Source organism: Sitophilus oryzae, unplaced genomic scaffold (genome assembly GCF_002938485.1).
Source record: "Sitophilus oryzae breed Bouriz unplaced genomic scaffold, Soryzae_2.0 scaffold_1360_pilon_pilon, whole genome shotgun sequence".
NCBI lineage: Eukaryota > Metazoa > Arthropoda > Insecta > Coleoptera > Curculionidae > Sitophilus > Sitophilus oryzae.
The window spans coordinates 328,373-349,374 of NW_022146016.1; the positions used below are offsets into that span (position 1 = coordinate 328,373).

Consider the following 21,002-nt stretch of genomic DNA (forward strand, 5'->3'; position numbering starts at 1 on the left):
ACATGGAATAAAAGAGTTTAGTAATATTAACCATTTAAAATGTATGCCTCCACTGCAACTTCAGTATAGTGAGGTAATTCTTTTGTAATTTCCTGAATATTTTACACACAGAAAGTTAGTACAAGCAGCAATAAAGGTTTAGAATTGAAATGTTAAAATTTACGATAAATATTTTTTTCGTTTGATAGAGATTTTACAGCCACAACATTTACTAATTTCTATATAGATAATTTTAGGGTCGTATAAGAATGAAGCTTGACTAGTTGGAATTAAAACGTGTTGAGCTAGTATTGTCAGAGATTCTTACTTACTAACAGTATAATTATATTTTGCAAGGAGGTCAATAAAAAATGACATTTTTTTCATTTAAAAATTTTACAATTAATATAAAACATATACATAGTGTAAAACAAAACGAGATTACAACACAGTCTTATTGAAAATGTTAAGTAGTATTATACATACGATAAATGTTTTTTTACAGTTTTTACCTTGAACTCGCATAAAACAAATCAGTAAATTTTATAAACCTCAAATACATAATATATAATATTTATGTATATAGTCGTAACAGTCGAGTTTTTTAAATGAATTCGAAGATATATAACTTATATATAAAAATTTTAATACAAGAGATTCTTACCTACTAAAAACAACCATTTTTATGTTATTTATTATTGCACATGTTTAAAAAACAGTGTTGATAAAGGTTTATCTTAAAAACTAATATTTTTTAATATATAAATAGAATTTCTCAAAACACTAATCAAAAGTTTATTCTTTTTTTTCTAAAATAAAAGAACTTTACCAACACTGAATATACATTAAAGTTACAAAAAGAATTGTATATATTGTGTCCTCATGAAATAATAGGATTGCTATCCATTTTATTAGATACAAAAAGCTACAGTAGGTTTTGTCATAATTTTTTGAGATTATACAGGATGGTAATTGAGTAGGCTCGGAAAAATTCAAGGGAGATACTTATAGAAATAGTGCTCTATTTTAGACATATACAGAAAATTTATTAAACAAACGACATCTCTTTACTCATATTTTTGTCAAACATTTGAAACTTGAATTTAAATTCTGTAAAACATTATTCTGTCTCTTTAAACCTTTACAAGTTTATATGTATTTTTAAACATTAAACTCCCTGTATTTCTATATCATTTCACTTTTTAAAAACCGGTCCAACATTTTATCCACATACTTAAAAATCATCCTGAATATTAATGGCCGGTTGATACTTCCAATCTTAATCCCAACAATAACATTAGTCCTAATCTCAAGAATATGAATAAACGTAAAAGAGCCTGAGTCCTAAGGGTCCTACGAAATATGGGATATTTTATATTCTTAAGACTAATTTTAATTCAAAAATCATTTGCGCAAGCCCAAAATTGGAGTTTTTAAGAATTTTCACATGTTAAGTATTTCACATGTTAATTGAAGGTTTACAAAATGGTATAAAATTATCTATTTTTTGGTTTGGTAATTATTAATATTTGTTCACAAACAAGGGAACGCTATCATTGTGTAAATTAGTGTCTTAGTTTTAAAAATACCAATGTTTTTGTGTGAGCGCCAACCAAAGACCAAAATATTCTTAAGATAAGGGATACTTAATCTGTGACTAGGGCTAATAGTAAGATTAAGATTAGGACTAATATCAGAAGTATGAACCAAGATGGAGAGGTGGATGGGTATATCTGTGACGAACTGACAGTTATTTCTGTTACTTCATTGAAAACCAGGCCATTTATAGGTTAGTTACACCTTACTTCTTATCAAAGAGCTGAGGAAACTTGTCGCTTTCCAGCGTCGTCAGAAATATATCACTTCCTCGTCTTGAGATAGAGGTTGATCGCCCCGAACTTTGAATTTTTCCGGAATTTTTGGGTAGGTGTGGGTACGAGTAGCTTTGGCACTGCTAGGACTCTGGCACTGACTGGAAGACCCAGAAGATGGTGGAGATTGCTGCATCATTGCCGGACTGGAGCCAGTCCGAAAATGGGAATGAGTTGTTGGAGTCTAGAAGAAAAAAACTCAGTTGTTAATAGACTTAGTTATAGTTTGTCTAGCGGAAAAATACACAGGTCTGATTCCTCTCTTGTTCTTCCTCTCCTAAATTAAAGTGACCAGCAGTGCGATTCTGTAAACATATTTCCTGTCTAGTTACTCATTAATCGTATAAAAATAACATAGACTAGGCAAACAATTTCTTGCTACGGAGCTTACAGAATCCTATTGCAGACTTTCATCGCTATGACCGACAGTCAGTCATTTAGACGTGATGTCCGTCCCCAAGAATTGTCATTCAACCAAATATAATAAACTTAGAACTTTTAACCTTTGGTCTGAATTCTAACGCATAAGACAAAAATAATAGTAGAGTAGTTGACTTATAACCTATTGATAGATAAAGGTACAAAGAAATTAAGAGATGCCAGTTCCTACGTACAATAACCATGGTTAAAAATTGGTAACGTTAGAATGGCTTAGCAGGCATAAACTCAACTGTTAGGGTTTCTGGTTTCTAGACCTTTCTTGTTTCCCGAGGCACGAGAATTATCCAGCGCCTAACCAGCATCTCTGAAGTTGCTTGAATATCTCAAGAAATGTTGAAATTTTTAATAAAACATGATGTTACTTTTAAAAGTTTGCTTCATTACAAATTACAGTGATAGATAAGATCATATAAAAGATGTGGAACATTTTTGTTACTAGAATTGCACTTATTAATTAACAAATCAACAAGAAACAATAAATTAAAGAAACTATACCCAGCTGGTCTACATAAAAGTAAAGAGTTATAGGGCAGAACTTTACTTTTTTATACCAGCTTCCACATGTACAGGGTGGTCAGAATTGGTCTGTTTTAACAGAGAAAACCTATTTCCTGACTAGATAGAGCAAAACCGACATAGATGGCATGGGCTCGATTTCTGAGACACGTTTAATGGCATAAACCGCCTGTTGATATTTTCACTGCCAACTGAGATACAGGGTCTTTTTGAATTTTTTACCATTTTGAAAATTGCCTATAACTTTTTTATTTCGCGGAATAATAAAATTCTGTAAAGACGTTCTTTAGGCACTTTTTTCAGCTCAATCCAGTGGCGTAGTGAGTTTTTTTCTATGCTTGCCTTTTTTATCAGAAATAATAAAAAATATAATATTTTAAATGGAAATTATAGTTGGCTATGAACTTAAAAAAATGCTGGCATTTAATCCTTTACAACGATATAAAGTTATGGGTATTTATTTCTAAGAATGAGAGAAATATTAGGTTTTTTATCTTTATATCAAAGCGGGCCTTGATTTTGTGTTGTGTGATATGCCTAATTATTTTTTATCACAATTTAATATTCTATATTATTATTTATCTGCATAATTAAAGACTTTTGAAAAGGTAAATTAACATTCTATATTAGTATTAATAATTACAATTGAGATCGATACAATAAACAAAGAAGAAAACTAAAACGAATAAAGTTTTTTAAAAAAAATCATCAAAGATGTTCAAACCTCCTTGTTGAATACACAATAAACATCTTTTGCGCAGAGAGTTACTGTTAGTAGAGTTAGGCGAACTGGTGTAATAAGTCCAAAAGCTTGCCTAGTAGCCTTCTGAAATGCTTCTCTCGTCCTAATGGTTCTTCCCTTATATACATATAAGGCCTTTTAATTTCCTCCATCAAAAAGTCGAAAGGAGTTACATCACAGGACCTAGAAGGCCAAGATGATGGAATCCCTTGTTTCAATCCAATTCTCTCTAAATTCTCCATTTAATAGTGCAGTTGTAGCCCTGGCTTTTTAATTGTAAATGGTACTACTAATATAGAATGTTGATTTACCTTTTCAAAAGTCTTTAATTGTGCAGATAAATAATGCTATAGAATATTAAATTGTGATAAAAAATAATTAGGAAACTAGGTCAACACAAAATCAAGGCCCGCTAAGATACAAAGATAAAAAACCTAATATTTCTCTCATTCTTAGAAATAAATACACATATCTTTATATCGTTGGAAAGGGTTAAACGCCAGCATTTTGTTAAGTTCACAGCCAACTATGATTTCCATTTAAAAAATTATATTTTTTATTATTTCTGACAAAAAGAGCAAGTATAGAAAAAAAAGTGTAGCGTTTTATTTTTCGTTTTATGAAATTCCAAATTTTAATATTGCTGGCGCCATCTATTCGCTAGATGTTAAACTTCATTCAGTACAGGTAGCGGTTCCTTTCCATAAAAACAAATTTCATTCAGTATAGACGATAGAGTTCACTTAATTGCCTTTGGTCATATGACCTGTCAATTCGAAGACTTCCGTTTTGGGAAAAGGAGGAAGGAGGCTTTTTCCGAGAGATTGAGATCAGAAAAAGACGCGTGGTTCAGCGTCCGACGAATCTCAGAGAAAAAGGGCTTTCTGAAATACTTTTCCTAACAGTAAAGGCACGGGTATCCAAACGTGGAGATTTGAAATCCTGTAGAATATACTGTTCAGAGCCTAGTTCGTGTTTTTTTGGCCTTTTCCTGGAATAAGATCACAGTAAGTGTATCTACCATTTTGTATCGCCATGTCTAACTAAATTTTATTTCAGTTATTCCCGTTTTTTATTTATTTTGATAATGTTTGATTGTGCATTACTGGTTTGGATCAGCATATAGTTTGGCTATATTTTGGAATGTGTACAGCTGATTTTCAGACCGTAAGTTATTTTTTTTGGTATTCGGTGACTGTTCTGAGAGTTTTTTTTATAGAGTAACTGGCGTATAAGAAATTGACGTATAAGTAATTGGCATATGAGTAACCACTTTTGAGACAGTATTTATGACTCTACATTTATTCTACTGATATCGAAGACTCCTGCTACTATCGAAGAGTCTACATCCACTTCCGTTAGTCTGGAGACTGCCTGCCTACCTGTTCACTACGTCACAAAATAAAAAAAATACAGATAAGTTCTAAGTTCAACACACAAGGTATTCCCTAAATTTTTTACTTTGAGATAATATTTTGAATATCTCTGTAAATTGTTGTCATTTATTCCATATATTATAGTCAAAATTTACCTTTTAGTTAACATTATAAGTCATGCTTTGTCCTTAACGGTACGTTTTACTTCAGTATGATCTTTTATGTGAGAATCGCTAACACGGATTCATTTTTGAAGGTTATTGTACACGACTTGTTTCGAAACATCATCGTATTGGTACTTACATAAATTTCACCTGTTTATATATTACGTAGTATAGTATACTGGAGAGAACTTTAACTAAATTTGAGTTTACTTAAAGTAACTAACGATTTCATTGGGATAATTGAAACTGGGTTTAAATTGATTGATAATTGTGTTCGTTTTTAAATAAATGTTCAACGTAGGACAGTTATATCTGACTTTTATTTTTGATGAACATAATAGACCCTTATTGCTGTTGATTATTTTATTTTAACTATTTCATGATCAAATTTTCTTACTGGTTTCTTACTTTACCTTTTCATACCCAAAGTAAGTGGCGCCCTTTTTACTGTCTTTGACCATTACTATTTGAACACTTAACATCAATTTTAGAATCTTTGCAGCCTATACATTATTACTTTTATTTTATTATTTAACAACATTATTAAGTCACCACAGGCCACAAGCCTTACCTACGAACCCAGCTCTCCTCTAACCCTGAGCAACGGATACCTTTTTCTTTCTGTTTGAGTGATGACAGAAAAAGTCGTCACACAAATAGAAGAATAAAGAATATGACGCCCTGTCACGTGGGGCTTTACTTGGTTTAATTGGCTCGACTTAGTTTAATTGGCTCAATTTAATTTAATTTGCTTCACTTATTTGGTAGACTTTGTAAAATAATTTTTGTTAGGCTCAGATAAATTTTCTATAAGGCAAAGACTATAGTTTTGAAATTTTATTTTCATTATTTCTGTAATTAAATTCTAATAATTTCAGTTCAACAGCAATTTTTTTGTTTTATAAATTCTTGAGGGTGTTTGTTTATCTATTTAAAACCCAGATAAATAACTTAATACGTATTTCTGACTACATTTTTTATTGACGTTTCGATTTTGATTTAAATATACAGGTATGGTTATATTTTGAATATACAGAGTGGACATAATTTCAGTATACAGGGTAGCACTGTTAGTATTTCATAAAATTTTGGAATTTGTTTCGAATACTTGAATCTTTTTTGGTTTTGACATTGAACATATTTTCTTTCTGATAGTTTGCGCCGAATCATAACAGCTTTTTGTTAAAATTAGTAAGTTTTTCTGAATCATTTAGTCTTTAGTATTTCATATAGCTGAATTACAATGGAGAAAGAATCTTTTAAAGTTAATCATTTACGACAAGTAGAATTAGATTACGAACTTCTTATTAGGGGTATTAAAACATCTAAAAATGTTGACAGTAAACGTAAAATTTTGTCAGGTCTTTTAAGTAGAGAAGTAAATAACCCTTTTTGTTTAGTTAATATGGAAGATTATCCTGTTTCTTTTGATCAAGAAATTTCAGAAATTAAAGCAACTTTAGATTCAATTTCCTTGTCAATTTCTGAATTTGAGGGTGGAGTAAATGATTCAATGTTCAAAGTTATAAGATCTCGTCTTGCGCATTTGGCTGGTAGAATCAAGAGAATAATTTTAGATGAAAATCGTGCTGATGCAGAAACTATTCAAACTGATGTTTATACTAGTTGTTATCAACTTGAAGCTGACCTGCTTGTCAAAACTTCAGACATTAATGAAACTTTAAACGTTAGTTCTGTTCCTTCAGGACCAGTTATTAATGTACCGCCTCCTATTGTTACTTATGTTGCTAAACCTTGTCCAGTGTCAGACTGGCCTATTAAATTTAATGGTAATCCTCAAGATTTATTTTCATTTTTAGAAACTGTTACTGAGCTTTCTGAATCACGTAAAGTTAGTGAACAAGATTTATTTTCTTCTGCAGTAGAACTTTTTACTGGTAATGCTTTTATTTGGTATAGAAGTATTAAACAACATGTCGCAGATTGGAAATCTCTTGTAGAAAGATTAAAGAAAGACTTTTTACCACCAGATAATGATGATAATATTTGGTCACAAATTAAATCTTATAAACAGCGAAAAAATGAAAGTATTTTAATTTTTATAGCAACTTTAGAGAATCTTTTTAGTAGATTAAGTAAATGCCCTAGTGAGGTTACTAAAATAAAAATCATTAGACAAAATTTACTTCCTGAATACATTACTCAGTTAGCTTTAGTTGATGTTTTATCTGTGTCTGAACTGTCTAATTTGTGTAGAAAATTAGAAAATGCTAAACATCAGAATGAAAAACATTCTAGAAATTTAAATGTTTCTGAATTAAATACCACTCCTGATTCTAGCTCGTTTGATTCTCGTCGCGTACAGTTTAGTAAAAAATCTAAGAATGTAAATGCTCAGAACAAAAATAAAAATACTACTGCTAGGTCTCCTTGTTCTGCTGTAGCGTCGTCGTCTTCTGACCCTGATATGGTAAATACTTCGAGTATGCCCCGATCTGTAGAAAATTCAGGTAAGGAAACAGCTTCGCGTTTAGTTTGTTGGAATTGTTCTGGTCCGAATCATACGTTTCATGATTGTCGACAGAAACGTAGGGTTTTTTGTTTTAAATGTGGTAATTTAGGGGTTAAATCACCGGCGTGTCCAAAATGTTCAAAAAACTAATCGGACGAACTCGTGTTTCTGGTCATGTAGTTCAAAAAAAATTCAAACCCAGAAATTTATTTTCAGAATCTGATTGGAAAAAGTGGTTATTATGTGTTAAAAATTTTTATAGATCCACCACTACCAATCATAAAGTTTCTCCTCTTTTTTGTCCTAAGGTATCTGATAACAGACCTTATATTTTAGTAGAAATTCTTGGCGTTGAAATTTGTGGTCTTTTAGATTTTGGAAGTACATCTACAGTTATTGGAGCTGCTGGTATTCCTGTTATTGAGAATCTAAATTTGAATATTAGGGAACCAACTCATTTGTCAATTAGTACTGCAGACAATACTGAAAAGAAAATAGTTGGTGTAGTCGATCTACCTTTAGTCGTTGATGGTTCATGTCAAGTTATCAGTGCTATTGTAGTACCTTCATTGCCTCATAGTTTTATTTTTGGTTGTGATTTTATCTTGCGGTTTGATCTTATGGAAGATCTTAAGAAGAATTGGTGGGAAGTCAACTCTAGATCTCAGCCAAAGTTTTCTTCATTTCCCTATAACACTCATGCAGTAAATATGTTGTGTACCCTTGATGATTTAACACCAAATCAGAGAAAACCAGCTGAACTTCTTATTAACTCTTTTGACAGTATTAACAGTGATCATGGTCTTGGTCGTACCGATAAAATTACTATGTCAATTGACACTGGTGATGCCAAACCATTTCGTCAAAAACCTTTTTTAATGTCACCTTATATGTCAAAAATCTTAAATGAGGAATTAAATGATATGCTTAAACTTGGTGTTGTGGAACCTTCTAATAGTCCGTGGTGTTCCCCAGTGCTTTTAGTTAAAAAACCAACTGGTGAATTTCGTTTTTGTTTCGATGGTCGATCTTTAAATCAGGTTACAAAGTATGACTCCTACCCTATGCCAAATATAGATAGAATTTTAAACTCTCTTCGTGGAGCTACGTATATTTCGAGTATAGATTTGCGTAAAAGTTTCTGGCAAATTCCATTATCAGAGGATTCAAAACCAAAAACTGCTTTCAGTATAGTTGGTAGAGGTCAATTTCAATTCACTACGGTGCCATTTGGTTTGTGCAATGCCGCTCAGACACAACAAAGACTTGTTGATGCTATTTTTGGACCACGTTATGAACCACACATTTTTTGCTATTTGGATGATATAATCATATGTTCACCCAGTTTTGAGGAACATACCAAATTGCTTTCTGAAGTTAGAGACAAGTTAAAAGATGCTAACTTAACTATAAATATAAAGAAGTGTGAGTTTTTCAAGAAATCTTTAAAATTTCTTGGATATATTGTTGGCTCTAATTCATTAAGAACTGATCCAGAAAAAATTTCAGCAATGTTAAACTTTCCTCGCCCTACCACGACGACTGAAATTAAACGATTTATAGGTTTGTGTAGTTGGTACCGTCGTTTTATAAGAAATTTTTCGACATTAGTTTCACCCATTAATGATTTGTTAAAAGGTAAAAAGAAAGGTCAAGGAATTCAGTGGAGTCCTGCCGCTGAAGATTCTTTTTTGAAAATTAAACAACTTCTGGTTTCTGCTCCAATTTTGTCCCAGCCGGATTTTTCTAAACCCTTTATTATAGAAACAGATGCATCTAACACCGGTCTTGGTGGAGTTCTTCTACAAAAAATTAATGACGAAGACCGTGTAATTTCTTATGCTAGCAGATCTCTTACTAGATCCGAGCGGAATTATAGTGTAACTGAGCGAGAATGCTTAGCTGTTATTTTTAGTTTGGAAAAATTTCGTCCTTGGATTGATGGCGTACGTTTTACCGTTTGTACAGATCATTACTCTCTTTTGTGGCTTAATAAATTACAGAATCCTACTGGTCGTCTTGCTAGATGGGCTGTCAGACTTAGACAGTTTACTTTTGATTTAGTTCATCGTAAAGGTTCACATAACGTAGTTCCTGATTTTCTTAGTAGAATACCTGGCGATGATTCTCCTTCAGATATTTCAGATAATGATTCCTTTGTATGTCCACAAATTTCTATTTTGAATATAGATTTAGATCATACTGATGCATGGTATGAGACAATGAAGCGAAAGATTTTAGCTTCGCCTAGTTCATTTCCACAGTGGAAAGTTGAAGATGGTTTTCTTTTTAAGTTTATTCCGGTACAGCTACCATTTTCATCAAATCTTCAAGAATGGAAGAAGGTTGTTCCACGTCCTCAACGTCGTAATATTATCGAATCATGTCATAATCCGCCAACTTGTTCGCATTTGGGTTTCTATAAGACTTTATCAAGACTTCAAGAACAATTTTACTGGCCCAAGATGAGAGCCGATGTTCTTAAATTTGTTAGGAGTTGTCGTGTTTGTGGAGCTCAGAAATCTTCAAATACTATGCCGTTAGGTAGGATGGGAAGAGAAAAACAAGTTAATATGCCTTTTCAGACAATCGCTTTAGATCTTATGGGTCCTTTTCCTAGATCAAAAAAGGGTCATAAGTGGCTTTTAGTTGTTGGCGATTGGTTTTCGAAGTATGTTCTTCTGTGTCCGTTACGTTCATCAAAATCTCCGTATGTTGTGAAGTATCTTGAGAGTGAAGTTTTCCTTACTTATGGAGTACCTCAATATATAATTTGTGATAATGGTCCTCAGTTTGTTGCTAAAGAGTTCAGAGATTTAGCAAAGAAATATCAAGTTCAGAAGATCTGGTATAATGCTGTGTATTCTCCTCAATGTAACTTTGTTGAGCGAATGAATAAAACAATAGGAACAGCTATTAGAACTTATGTTAAACAACATACAGATTGGGATGTTCAACTCTCTAATATTCAGTTTGCTTTAAACACTTCTAAACATGAGGTCACAGGTTTTTCTCCTTCGTTTTTAGTTTTCGGTAGGCATATTCCCATCTCTGGTAATTATTATGGTCAAGTTAAGTTCTCTGAAGATTTTGAAATTATGCCTGGCGATCGCAACTCTTACGCTTCAGAACTCAAAAATCTTTATAGTGTCTTTAGCGAAGTCCGTAAGAAACTTCATGCTGCTTACGAAAGAAACTCAAAGTCTTATAATTTGCGTAGACGTGATCTATCTTTTCAGGTTGGTGATTTGGTTTGGAGACGTAATAAGGTCTTATCAAATGCTGGTGTTAACTTTTCAGCCAAGTTAGCCCCTCGTTTTGTTTTATCTTCAGTACGAAAGAAAATTTCGAATTTAGTTTATGTTTTAGTAGACGAGGATGGTAATAACGCAGGCCGCTGGCATATAAAAGATCTTAAACCATACCAAGGTCACATGATTGACGACGATGATACAGGAAATGTCTCTACTACGTCACAGTAATTTAAATAATCTATTATGTCCGATTCCTTTTTAGGGTTTAGTCTAAAGGATACATAGATTATATTTTAGTTTTTTTAGTTTATATTAAAAAGTTATACAACAATTCGCTTATCGTTTTTACGGATTTGTCGCGAATCAGCATAACTATTGTGTTATTTAGTTTTTTTGCGTATATTTTCAGTATAATATAGTATTTCTATTTAGAAATGCGAGCATATAGCAGTATTTTTCTTTTTCCGAGTATTCTACAGATTACCTAATTTTGAGTAAATATTTTGTGGGATGGTAATTCTGTTAATCACTCATATGGTTTTGTGCCATTTGCTCCATTCTATGACATTCAGTTCACAAGAATCTGAAATTTAAGCAATTCTTGTATTTTGAGAACACGACTTCGTGACAAAACGAAAAGTTGTTATGATTCTGATTGCAACCTAATGGTGAGACATAGCTGACCTCATAACTTCGTAAGTTTACTGTGTATTGGGTATGATTGTGATTTTCTTTCCATATTTGCAATAGCGTTTCATAGGCTGGAATCCTATGTTACGGATATTTTGGGTCATTCGTGACAATCTTTTCTCTCTTCCTTTATATGTTTATCTATTGTGATTTCTATTGTTATTTTCCTTTCTTTTTCTCATACAGGTGAGTTACCTTGAATGGTTAACCGGTGAGCACACAGGTTGTGGCGAAGGTAGTTTGTTTTGGTCACGCCAAACTTACCTCTTATAGTGATCCGTAGCATGGCTTTTGTTGAGGTTCTTTTGTTGTTTGTTTTGTTCTCCGCTTCCTTGGGTGTGAGGGGTCGCATGACTGATTACACGCGATTTGTGAATCTTTCGTTGCCTCACACTAGGTGGGTTGAGTACGGACAATCAGCTTGAGGATTTCTTCAGGAACATCTGCGCTTCCATGGGATTCTTTCTTTCTTTCTTTTCCTATCCCATACTTTTAGGTTTAGATTTAGTTTTAGTTTTCATATATAGTTTATATGAATGTTTTTATTTGGATTATATGGTGATTTGACTTTCCCGATTGTGTAATCTCACTGATTTGACATACCGATTGCGACTTACCAATAGTGACTCCTTTATGGACGTGTGATACACGAAGTTATCATCCACCAAATTTTCATTTGAAAAATCCAAAACCCTGTACAAACTTAGTTTAGTTTTCCTATGTGGTGTTTGGGCGAAAGTCCTCTTTGAGGGCCTTTCTTTTTTTTGGAGGGGGGCAAAATGACTACGCCACTGGATTGTGCTTAAAAAGTGCCTTAAGAACGTTTTTACAGAATTTTATTATTCCGCGAAATACAAAAGTTATGGGCAATTTTCCAAATGGTAAAAAAATCCCGTATCTCAGTTGGCAGTGAAAATATCAACAGACGGTTTACGCCATTAAACGTTTCTCAGAAATCGAGCCCATGACATATCTGTCGATTTTGCTCCATCTAGTCAGGAAATAGGTTTTCTCTGTTAAAACAGACCAATTTCGACCACCCTGTACAGCTGGTTCCAATAAAATTGAATACGATTTAAAACATATTTTTATTATTTCGGGCAGTATATTCTATGATACCAGTCCCCCATTTCTCTTCTCATGTCATACTGACGTTCTAAAAAATTTATTTGTCACTTTGTCAAAAGCAAAGTTGTTTTATACAATGTCACAATAACCTTAACATGTCAAAATACTTGACACATAAATATACACTGCCCAAATATTTGAAAAAAATGTGTAAAGAGTCGTATTCATTTTTTTTGGAACCAGCTGTACAAACTAGTAGTGGGAACTATCGAATGAATACTATCGAAACATTCGATAGTTGCAATTCATTCGAATAATTCGATAGCTAGTAAGAAAACATTCGTCGAAAACTATTCGAATAAAAATATCGAATAGATGCGTCATCTGCCTTGAAATATATTAATTCGGCAGCAAAAACCATTCATTTATAAAATTCATTCATTTGTAAAATTCATTTATTCGTCAGGATCGATTATAATAAAATATAAACTGGATTTTACTTGTCGCCCGGCGAAGTAGGTTTCTTTCCTAGAAACCCGACAGCGGTCGGCGGTCAGTGGCAATGGTATGAAAAAAGCCGGCATCTTTGATTTTGAGTCAGATAAAGATAAGGACACATTATTTTTTTTATTGAGGTGCTAGTATTTACACAGAAAATACATTATGAACGGCGCTGTTGCCGTATATTCGTATTAGTTGGTATTAGCAAAGAATATTATTCTTGGGTATTATAGTTAGTTAGGGATAGTATAGTAAACGCCACGAATGTTTGGGAGTGATTCATCGCTTGATGAAGTTAGAATCGACACGCGCGCTATCATTTTTACATTAAAAACGTAAATTTTTACCGCAGACGTAGGTTTTTAAAGGCCCGGTCTAATCATCTGCCTGCGCTCCTCCTACTTATTCTAAAATGTTAGTGTGATTGACAAAGACGATACTATATCGCATTTCTTTGATTGATTCGTTTTTGTGCGTCACTCCATTGGTGTACTTGCAGTGCGACCAATGGGGCATTCCATTTTATATTTATAACCAAATATATGTTTTGACAAGACTTTGACAGTTAAAACAACAAATTACAACAGATTATATATTGATTATTATAATGACTTGAAACACCACGGCACTGGAATTAAGTTTTATGTGACCTTGAACAGATTGGTTCACATAGTAGCGACCGATAAATTACTCCCAAACATTCGTGGCGTTTACTATATGACCTGTGGTATGACTATATATTTTGCATTTTTTTTATTAATATGCTGTTGTTACACTGCAATAATAGTTTTTATTTTGGATGTAGGAAAATTATTTTTAATGTTTTTAAGCAAAACTGGTTTAATAAAAAATAATAACAGTAATAATTTGTTATACCTATTAACACCAAAATTTAAAATCATTTAATATAAACATTTTTTTAAGTAGTAGCAAAATATAAACAACAAATTAGAAGTCAAAATTATTTATATTAGATCCTATTTAAAAATAATAGTCTCTAAATTTTTTGGCAACGTTGGTTTATTAAATAATAATAATTACAGAACTAATTTGTTATATTAACAACAAATTTTAAAATCATGAAATATAAACATTTATTAATTTTCTAAGCATGTAGTGTAATAGAAGAAAAATATAAATAAAAAATTAGAAATCAAAATTATATATGTTTATTACTTTTTATTACTTTGTATTAGTATTTAAAAATAATATTTGCTTTTACTGGCATTTACTTTAAAAAATAAATGAAATATTTCTTCGCAAAAATCTACATGTAAGAGAATTAGCATAAACAAAATACAAATATCATTAACTTTTTTTTAAATTGGCACGTGTAAAACTTTAATCAATCAATTTAATTTTCTCATCCCAAAATTTGAGTTCGATAACCTTTTTACTTTTAACCGATTTACTTAACCACATTACCACATTACTTAAATATGATTATTAAGTTCAACTAATTCATATTACTAAAACATCTAAAATACAAATACATATGTATTTTTAAAATTAATTGTAAGTTCACCTCATCTCTCTTAAAAATTGTTACTTCTCAAAATTTCCCATTAAAAAAATAGACCATATACCGTATAAAATTAAATAATTGAAAGATCGGAAAATCACACAAATTTTCGAAAAAAATTTTGACCACCTGCACACGTACACAATCGTCAATTTAAAAAAAAACACTACTACTTTAGTATTTTAAATATTTGAATAAACGCAAAAATAGCACAGTATTTAGAAGGCAAGTTATAAAAATTTGGAAGAATTAATAATGCACTGACGCAGACAAAAATCAAACGAATACTAAATTTCATTTATCTAAAGCATTCGATAGTCGTGGCTTAACGATAACCATTTAGTCGCACGGCGAGGTTGTCACATATGCTTTAGTATACAAATGAATGAATGATTTTATTCGAATGAAACCATTGGATAGTTGAAATCATTCATTCAGTAACCATTCCATTGTCTAATTCATTCGATAGTTCCCATCGCTAGTACAAACAGTCTTAACAAACAAACAAAAATAATAAGTAAAATTAAATCAACAAAATTACTAGTAACATTATTATATAGATTATTAAAAACTTGTTTTAACAAAATAAACATTTTGCTGCTATTAAACTAAAAATGCCTTTTATATTTACAAAACTCGTTACAAACTATTATACCAGTGACATCACAATCTTTCAATTAGACAAGTCATAATTAGGTAATTGTTGCTGGGGTTTGGGATCCTGTTTTATCCCTCACTCGGAGGCCTTGAGTACATTACAATACCCCTGTATTATTGTTTACCAAACCTTCCTACATTCTTTCCTTGCTTTAAATCACTTCCAGCTCTTTGCAAAGTTCCCGATGTCGCTTATGTTGACTTCTGTTGCTTCCTCTAGTTCCTCCAAAATACCGTCCCTAAAGTTTTAAAGCATCGGTTTTCCAGTGCCGGACAGTGGCACAGCAGGAGCTCTATGGTTTCTTCTTCCTTTCCGCATTCTCTGCAATAGTCGTCGTTGGAAAGCTTCCATCTCACGAGGTTTACCCCCGTGGGACAGTTTCCAGTGACGACACCTGCAATTATGCGTATTAAGTTCTTTTTGTGCTCTAGTAGTTGTTTTGTCTTTTCGCTATCTACCACTAGCCACAGTCTTCAAGCTGTAGCGTAGTTCTCGCGGTGTTGCCACGTCTCTTGCTGCCTTGATGATATAGCTTCCGCCAGTGTGTTGATCGTCAAAAGTGGTGGGTCATCTGCCACAGCCGCTCCCCTGGTTCCCTCTTTGGCGAGACTGTACGCTTCCTGGTTGCCCGCCACATAGCTGTGGCCTGGTACTCAGCACAGAGTGATTCCGCCTTAACGCAGCCAGGACAGTGCTTCTCGGCAGTCCATCATAGTTTTCAATCTCACTGATCGCATGGTGATGTTTCATAAAGCATGTCAGAGTTATGTGTGTTGTGAGTATATTAGTCTATCAGCGATTTTCCATCGTATATAACTGACCGCTTCCTTTATAGAGTAAAGCTGAGCGCGCACTGGACAGGTACCAGCGCGACCGAGCGACCCGTGATTTTCAGTTTACATTGAAATAAATGTAAGCCCGCGCAATGCATTAGACCCGTCGACTTCGACCGGTCCTCAGTATCGATCGTCTGTACCCGGCGAACATCCGGCGAAACCAGAGAATGCTGGGAGGGGGACAAATAGTCTACGCCGAGCGACTTTGATAGCCGGTTTTACATTAAATATGTTCGACGCGAATTACTGATCGAAAATCGAAAGTGTACGAGACCATATCATACTTTGCTTTGAATGTGGTAGACAATGATTCAGTCTTCTTCTTCGGGTGCCATGTACTATGACACACGCTGGCGATCATTCGTCTGTTTTATGGCTATAAGATGACTAGGGTGCCCTCTTCGGCTCGTCGAAATATGGTTGCGGCGTCAGGTATGCCACTCCAGTTTCTTATGTTGCGAAGCCAAGAATGCTGTTTTCGACCCGGTCCCCGTCGGCCTTCAATTTTCCCCTGCAGTATCAACCTGGGTATAGAGTATTGACGTCTCCTTAATATATGTCCTAGTTATGATACTTTGCGTTGTTTTACGGTATCCATTAGTTGTCTGTCTACTCTGGCTCTTCTTAGGACTTCATCATTTGTTGCATGCTCCGTCCAGGGTATGCGCAGCAATGTGTCCACATTTCGAAAGCATCAATTCTGTTTAATGATTTTACCTTAAGCCAAGTCTCAGCGCCATACAACATCACAGGCCAAATATAAGATTGAATTACCCGTATCCTGGTATGTAGCGGCATATTTCATTTTTGATTCAGTATGAAAACTAAAGTTTCGGATTCATTGTCTTTATTTATTTTGCTTACACAACGTTTCGGTTAGAAGTATCACTGAAAGATTTTATTATTGTTAGAAATAAATACGACCTCTTTAAATTTGCGCTTTTTCCAATGGGGTTATTCTTTGTGGTCAACCCGGGCTTCCGACCATTTTATGTTGTGGTGCTTGGACCACACATGATTGAGAGAGAGAGAGAGAGAGAGAGAAAGAAACAAGATCCAACATTTTCTTGCATGCATAGAATAGATTCTCTTTATCATGCTTTCCTCCGTGTTCCTTTTCCAGGAAGGCTTCGGATCCAGTATGATTCCTAAATATTTTTTTTTCCTTAGCAAGTACAAATATCTCCCCTTTCAGCTTTGGTAGCGTGAACTGTGAAAACCGTTCCTTTTTGCCCATTCCGTTAGCTACATCAGAGCAGATTCCATGTCACTGATCATCTGCAAGTCTTTGCCAACGATCAGTATTACCACGTCGCGCGTTGTGTGCATATGTCTTTGTCTTAATTCCCTTTTCTGACAGAGATGTCAGGATTGGGTTCATTACAATCAGCCACAACAGAGGTGATAATACCCCTCCTTGTGACGTGCCCATTGTTGCGCGTTTTTTGGTTGAGCTGTTTCCCATTTCCGATGTGATAGCCCTATTCTCCAGCATTCCTAACACTCAGTCAATGGTTAACTGCTCTACCTTTAGTCCCTCCATGGTTTTTTAGCGGTTCTGTTTTTAAATTACTGAAAGCATCCTCTATGTCTAAGAAAGCCACTAATGTGTATTTCTTATCCCTGAGGGATTTTTCATTTGTACCTACGACCGAATGCAGAGCACTTTCGACTGACTTACCTTTAAGGTATGGGTGATGCAAATCATAATTAACTTTCAATACTATTTTATTTGAACATAGTATGTCAACTAAAAATAAACCAGTAACCCGCAAAAACATCAACAAATAAACTTCTAGAAACATAAGCATTAACATCATTTAAATACTTATAGTGCCATACTCTATACAGAGCGTGGGCTACCTCTCGCATGTACTTATGGTGTGTGTCATCAGTGTTTCACAAGTACACGGGACCTACAGTTTATCGCCGAATCCGAACGGCACTATTTGAGAGGCCGTACAAGGCAAATATACTTAAGGTGGTTTGCCATTGCCTTCCGGTGGCGGCTCGTTGTTCGTTGGTCGCTCTATTTAGATAAATATTTTTATTTAAAAAAATAAAACGACCGTACTGGCTGGGGATCGAACCCAGTACCTTCCGCTCTGCAGATCGACAGACTACCGCTTGAGCTACGGCCGGCCACATATAAATACCGTATGATCGAGAAAAAACGGCGTCAGCGATGGCTATGGAATGAAGATCGCTGTCATTTTATATGTAAATTTATATAGGAAATGTCATCGATGTTCATTTCCCAGCCAACTGGACGCCGTTTTTTTTCGATCATACGGTACTAATTAATCATAATGTTTACGTGTTATATGCCTGATTATTTTAGTTCCTATAGGTATACTATTATAGGTTCCTATATTTTAGTTCCCCAAGAAATACACTTCTCGAATTCTCGAGTCGTGGCGTAGCTTTTTCCCTTCTCGACTAAAGACAAATTTCTCGAGAATTCTCGAGCAGGAACTCTAGTCTAGAGCCATATCGGCTGCGGTTTTTGATGGTTTCTGTTTACAGAGCGTCGATCACTGAATATATCCAATAGAAATTGCTAGACTGAAAACGTATAAAAGCAAACATAATTTCCAAAACGAGCTAGAAGTGATATCTGTGGGTAGTTTAAGAAGCAGTCAAGGCGGAACGAAGCAGTTTTTGGAATATTGCAATAAATCACTGGAAATTGATAGTTAGTCGTTATTGTGAGATTTTTATGATGGGATTAACTAGCGTATTTATGGTATTCAAACATAAGGACCTACAAAATCAGTAATAATACTTACAGTTTCTTCAGACGGTGGGCTAAAGCTATTCTCAGACAACCTTTGGTATCCTGATGAACTTGCCCTTCTACTTTTCTCATCCTGGCTTAACTTCAAGGGCAGCATCTGTTGTGGCCCTGAAGGCGCCATCTTACACTCAGCTGATCCAGAGCTCAATCTCGAAGCTAACTTAAGAGGAATTTGTTGCTTGATAGGTAGATTTTGGGATGCTTTCTGCTGATTCGTAGCGGATATCAAATTTAAAGGTAGCTGCTTAGATTGAGTACTACCTGCAAAAGTAATTAATTAGTTAAAAAATAGTTGAGGTATACAAATTATAGTACTTTTGGCCCATTTGCTTTCTTTTCTCTTATCACTTGCTGAGGCTATGTGACTTGTAGAACTTTGTGTAGAACTCAAGGCTGATGCTGCCGACGAAGTGTCTGATGACTGAGGACTACTTTCTTCTGAACTGTCTTTACTACTGTCATCCAACTGACCTGTCACTGGTATGGCCACGTTGGGAGAGATAAGTAGACCTTGACTTGTAAGTACTTCCATTTTTCGATACAGTTGTTCTCTTTGTTGGGTTATATCATTTTGTTCGGCCCTTATTTGCTCCTAAAATTTTTTATTAACGATTTTTTCTGACTATTTTTGATGATTTCTTTCTTACCTGTAAACGAAGCAATTCTTGTCGTTTTTCTTCCAATTCTTGTTCTTCTTTTTCTTTATTAGCCGCCCAAGAAGCTTTTTCCCCGCTTAGTTTGTCCTGTAGGTTTCTCAACTCTTCCAACTGTTGGTTGTGACGATATTGCTTATCAGATCCTTTAACGTTCACCATTTGAGCTTGTAAACTGTTAACAAAAATATTCAAGTGGAATTTTTAAAATTTATATAAACATTATATATATTTTACATAAAGGGAAATTAAAACAGCTTGCGGTGCACGTCATCAATGACACCATGCGTCGTCTTATGGAGTTTGCTGGTGGTCGTATTATGATGTGCAACCAAAGTTATTTTAATTTTCCTTTATATATATATATATATATATATATATATATATATATATATATATATATATATATATATATATATATATATTTTTTTTTTTTTTATTGTATGTTTTACAGTAAATACCTTCCATTCGTAGTCATCAATTGAGAAATTATACAGAGCAATGTGTAGACATAGTGACTAAGTTGAATAGCTGCATACTGTTGTTCTCGGCCCAAAGACAGCAAGGCTGGTGCGTCAGGGGGAGCTGTTAGTTGTTGCGAGTTGGCCAATTGCGTGACTTGAGCCATTTGAGCCTGCTGCTGGTGGTGGCGCTGGATCTGCTGCGCTGATTGATGATGCTCGTTATTCAAGGAGGAGCCGTTGATCAAAGGCTTTCCAGTTATTACACAGTTTCTATAAGGTAACCGCTCCTACACAAATATTAGACATCACTGAAAGTTAAAAAAATGCAGGTATAAACTTATAATACTTACAAAGAGTCTTGAATCGCCAGGTTTCAGATTTTCGAAATCAGGTGAACTGGCAGGAGTGCCCCCGGTTGAGCTCTGCAACAGCTTCTTCCCCATGGCTTTCAAGGGAACCTGGTTATTGTCAAAGCCGCCAAAAGTCTCGGCACGCTTGGGGAGTATAGGAGAAACGTATGTTTCGCTCTGGTGTTCCCCTGCCGAGCTCACGCTTCTCGACAAATTCGTACCAGTGGCGTACAAGGAACTCGCCAACTGATTTACTTCCTATAAAATAACATTTCAACTTTCAATGACGATGTCAGTTCAAGAAAATATTTTATATCAAAATTCAATATTGTGTACCACTTTCAAATTCTTAACGAGTATTTCTATTCACTATACCACAATCTATCTTAACTAGACAGAAGCGAGAATAAGGACAGTAACCTTTGGCTCCTTTGAAGTATGTGTTCCAAATTTTTTGACCTTAAAGCCACATATTTTTAACAATTTTCCTGTATAGTGAAAAAAATTGCCCTGCAATAATTTTTTAAATACACTGTTTATTTTTTTGTATTATTTCTATTTGTATTTCTATTTATTAAATTTAGTAAATACTAATTTAACGATGATAAATTGTAATTTTATTATTGTAATTTTATAAGTTTTTTTTG

At 34.1% G+C, this 21,002-nt stretch overlaps 1 protein-coding gene across 4 annotated transcripts in view; it reads right to left on the minus strand.

The window, feature by feature from the left end:
- Positions 1–1,003: 1,003 nt before the first annotated feature.
- The window catches only part of LOC115875280 (rho guanine nucleotide exchange factor 2-like), an 82,965-nt gene continuing 62,966 nt past the window's right edge, over positions 1,004–21,002 (minus strand). For all 4 annotated transcript variants that reach the window (XM_030890701.1, XM_030890700.1, XM_030890699.1 and 1 more), the window contains 6 exons: positions 20,356–20,613; positions 20,003–20,292; positions 19,536–19,716; positions 19,204–19,480; positions 18,881–19,149; positions 1,004–2,034 (listed from right to left, as the gene is read on the minus strand). In XM_030890701.1, coding sequence (XP_030746561.1) covers positions 1,828–2,034; positions 18,881–19,149; positions 19,204–19,480; positions 19,536–19,716; positions 20,003–20,292; positions 20,356–20,613 — 1,482 coding nt within the window. In that variant the 3' untranslated portion in view covers positions 1,004–1,827. The remainder of the gene's footprint in view (positions 2,035–18,880; positions 19,150–19,203; positions 19,481–19,535; positions 19,717–20,002; positions 20,293–20,355; positions 20,614–21,002) is intronic.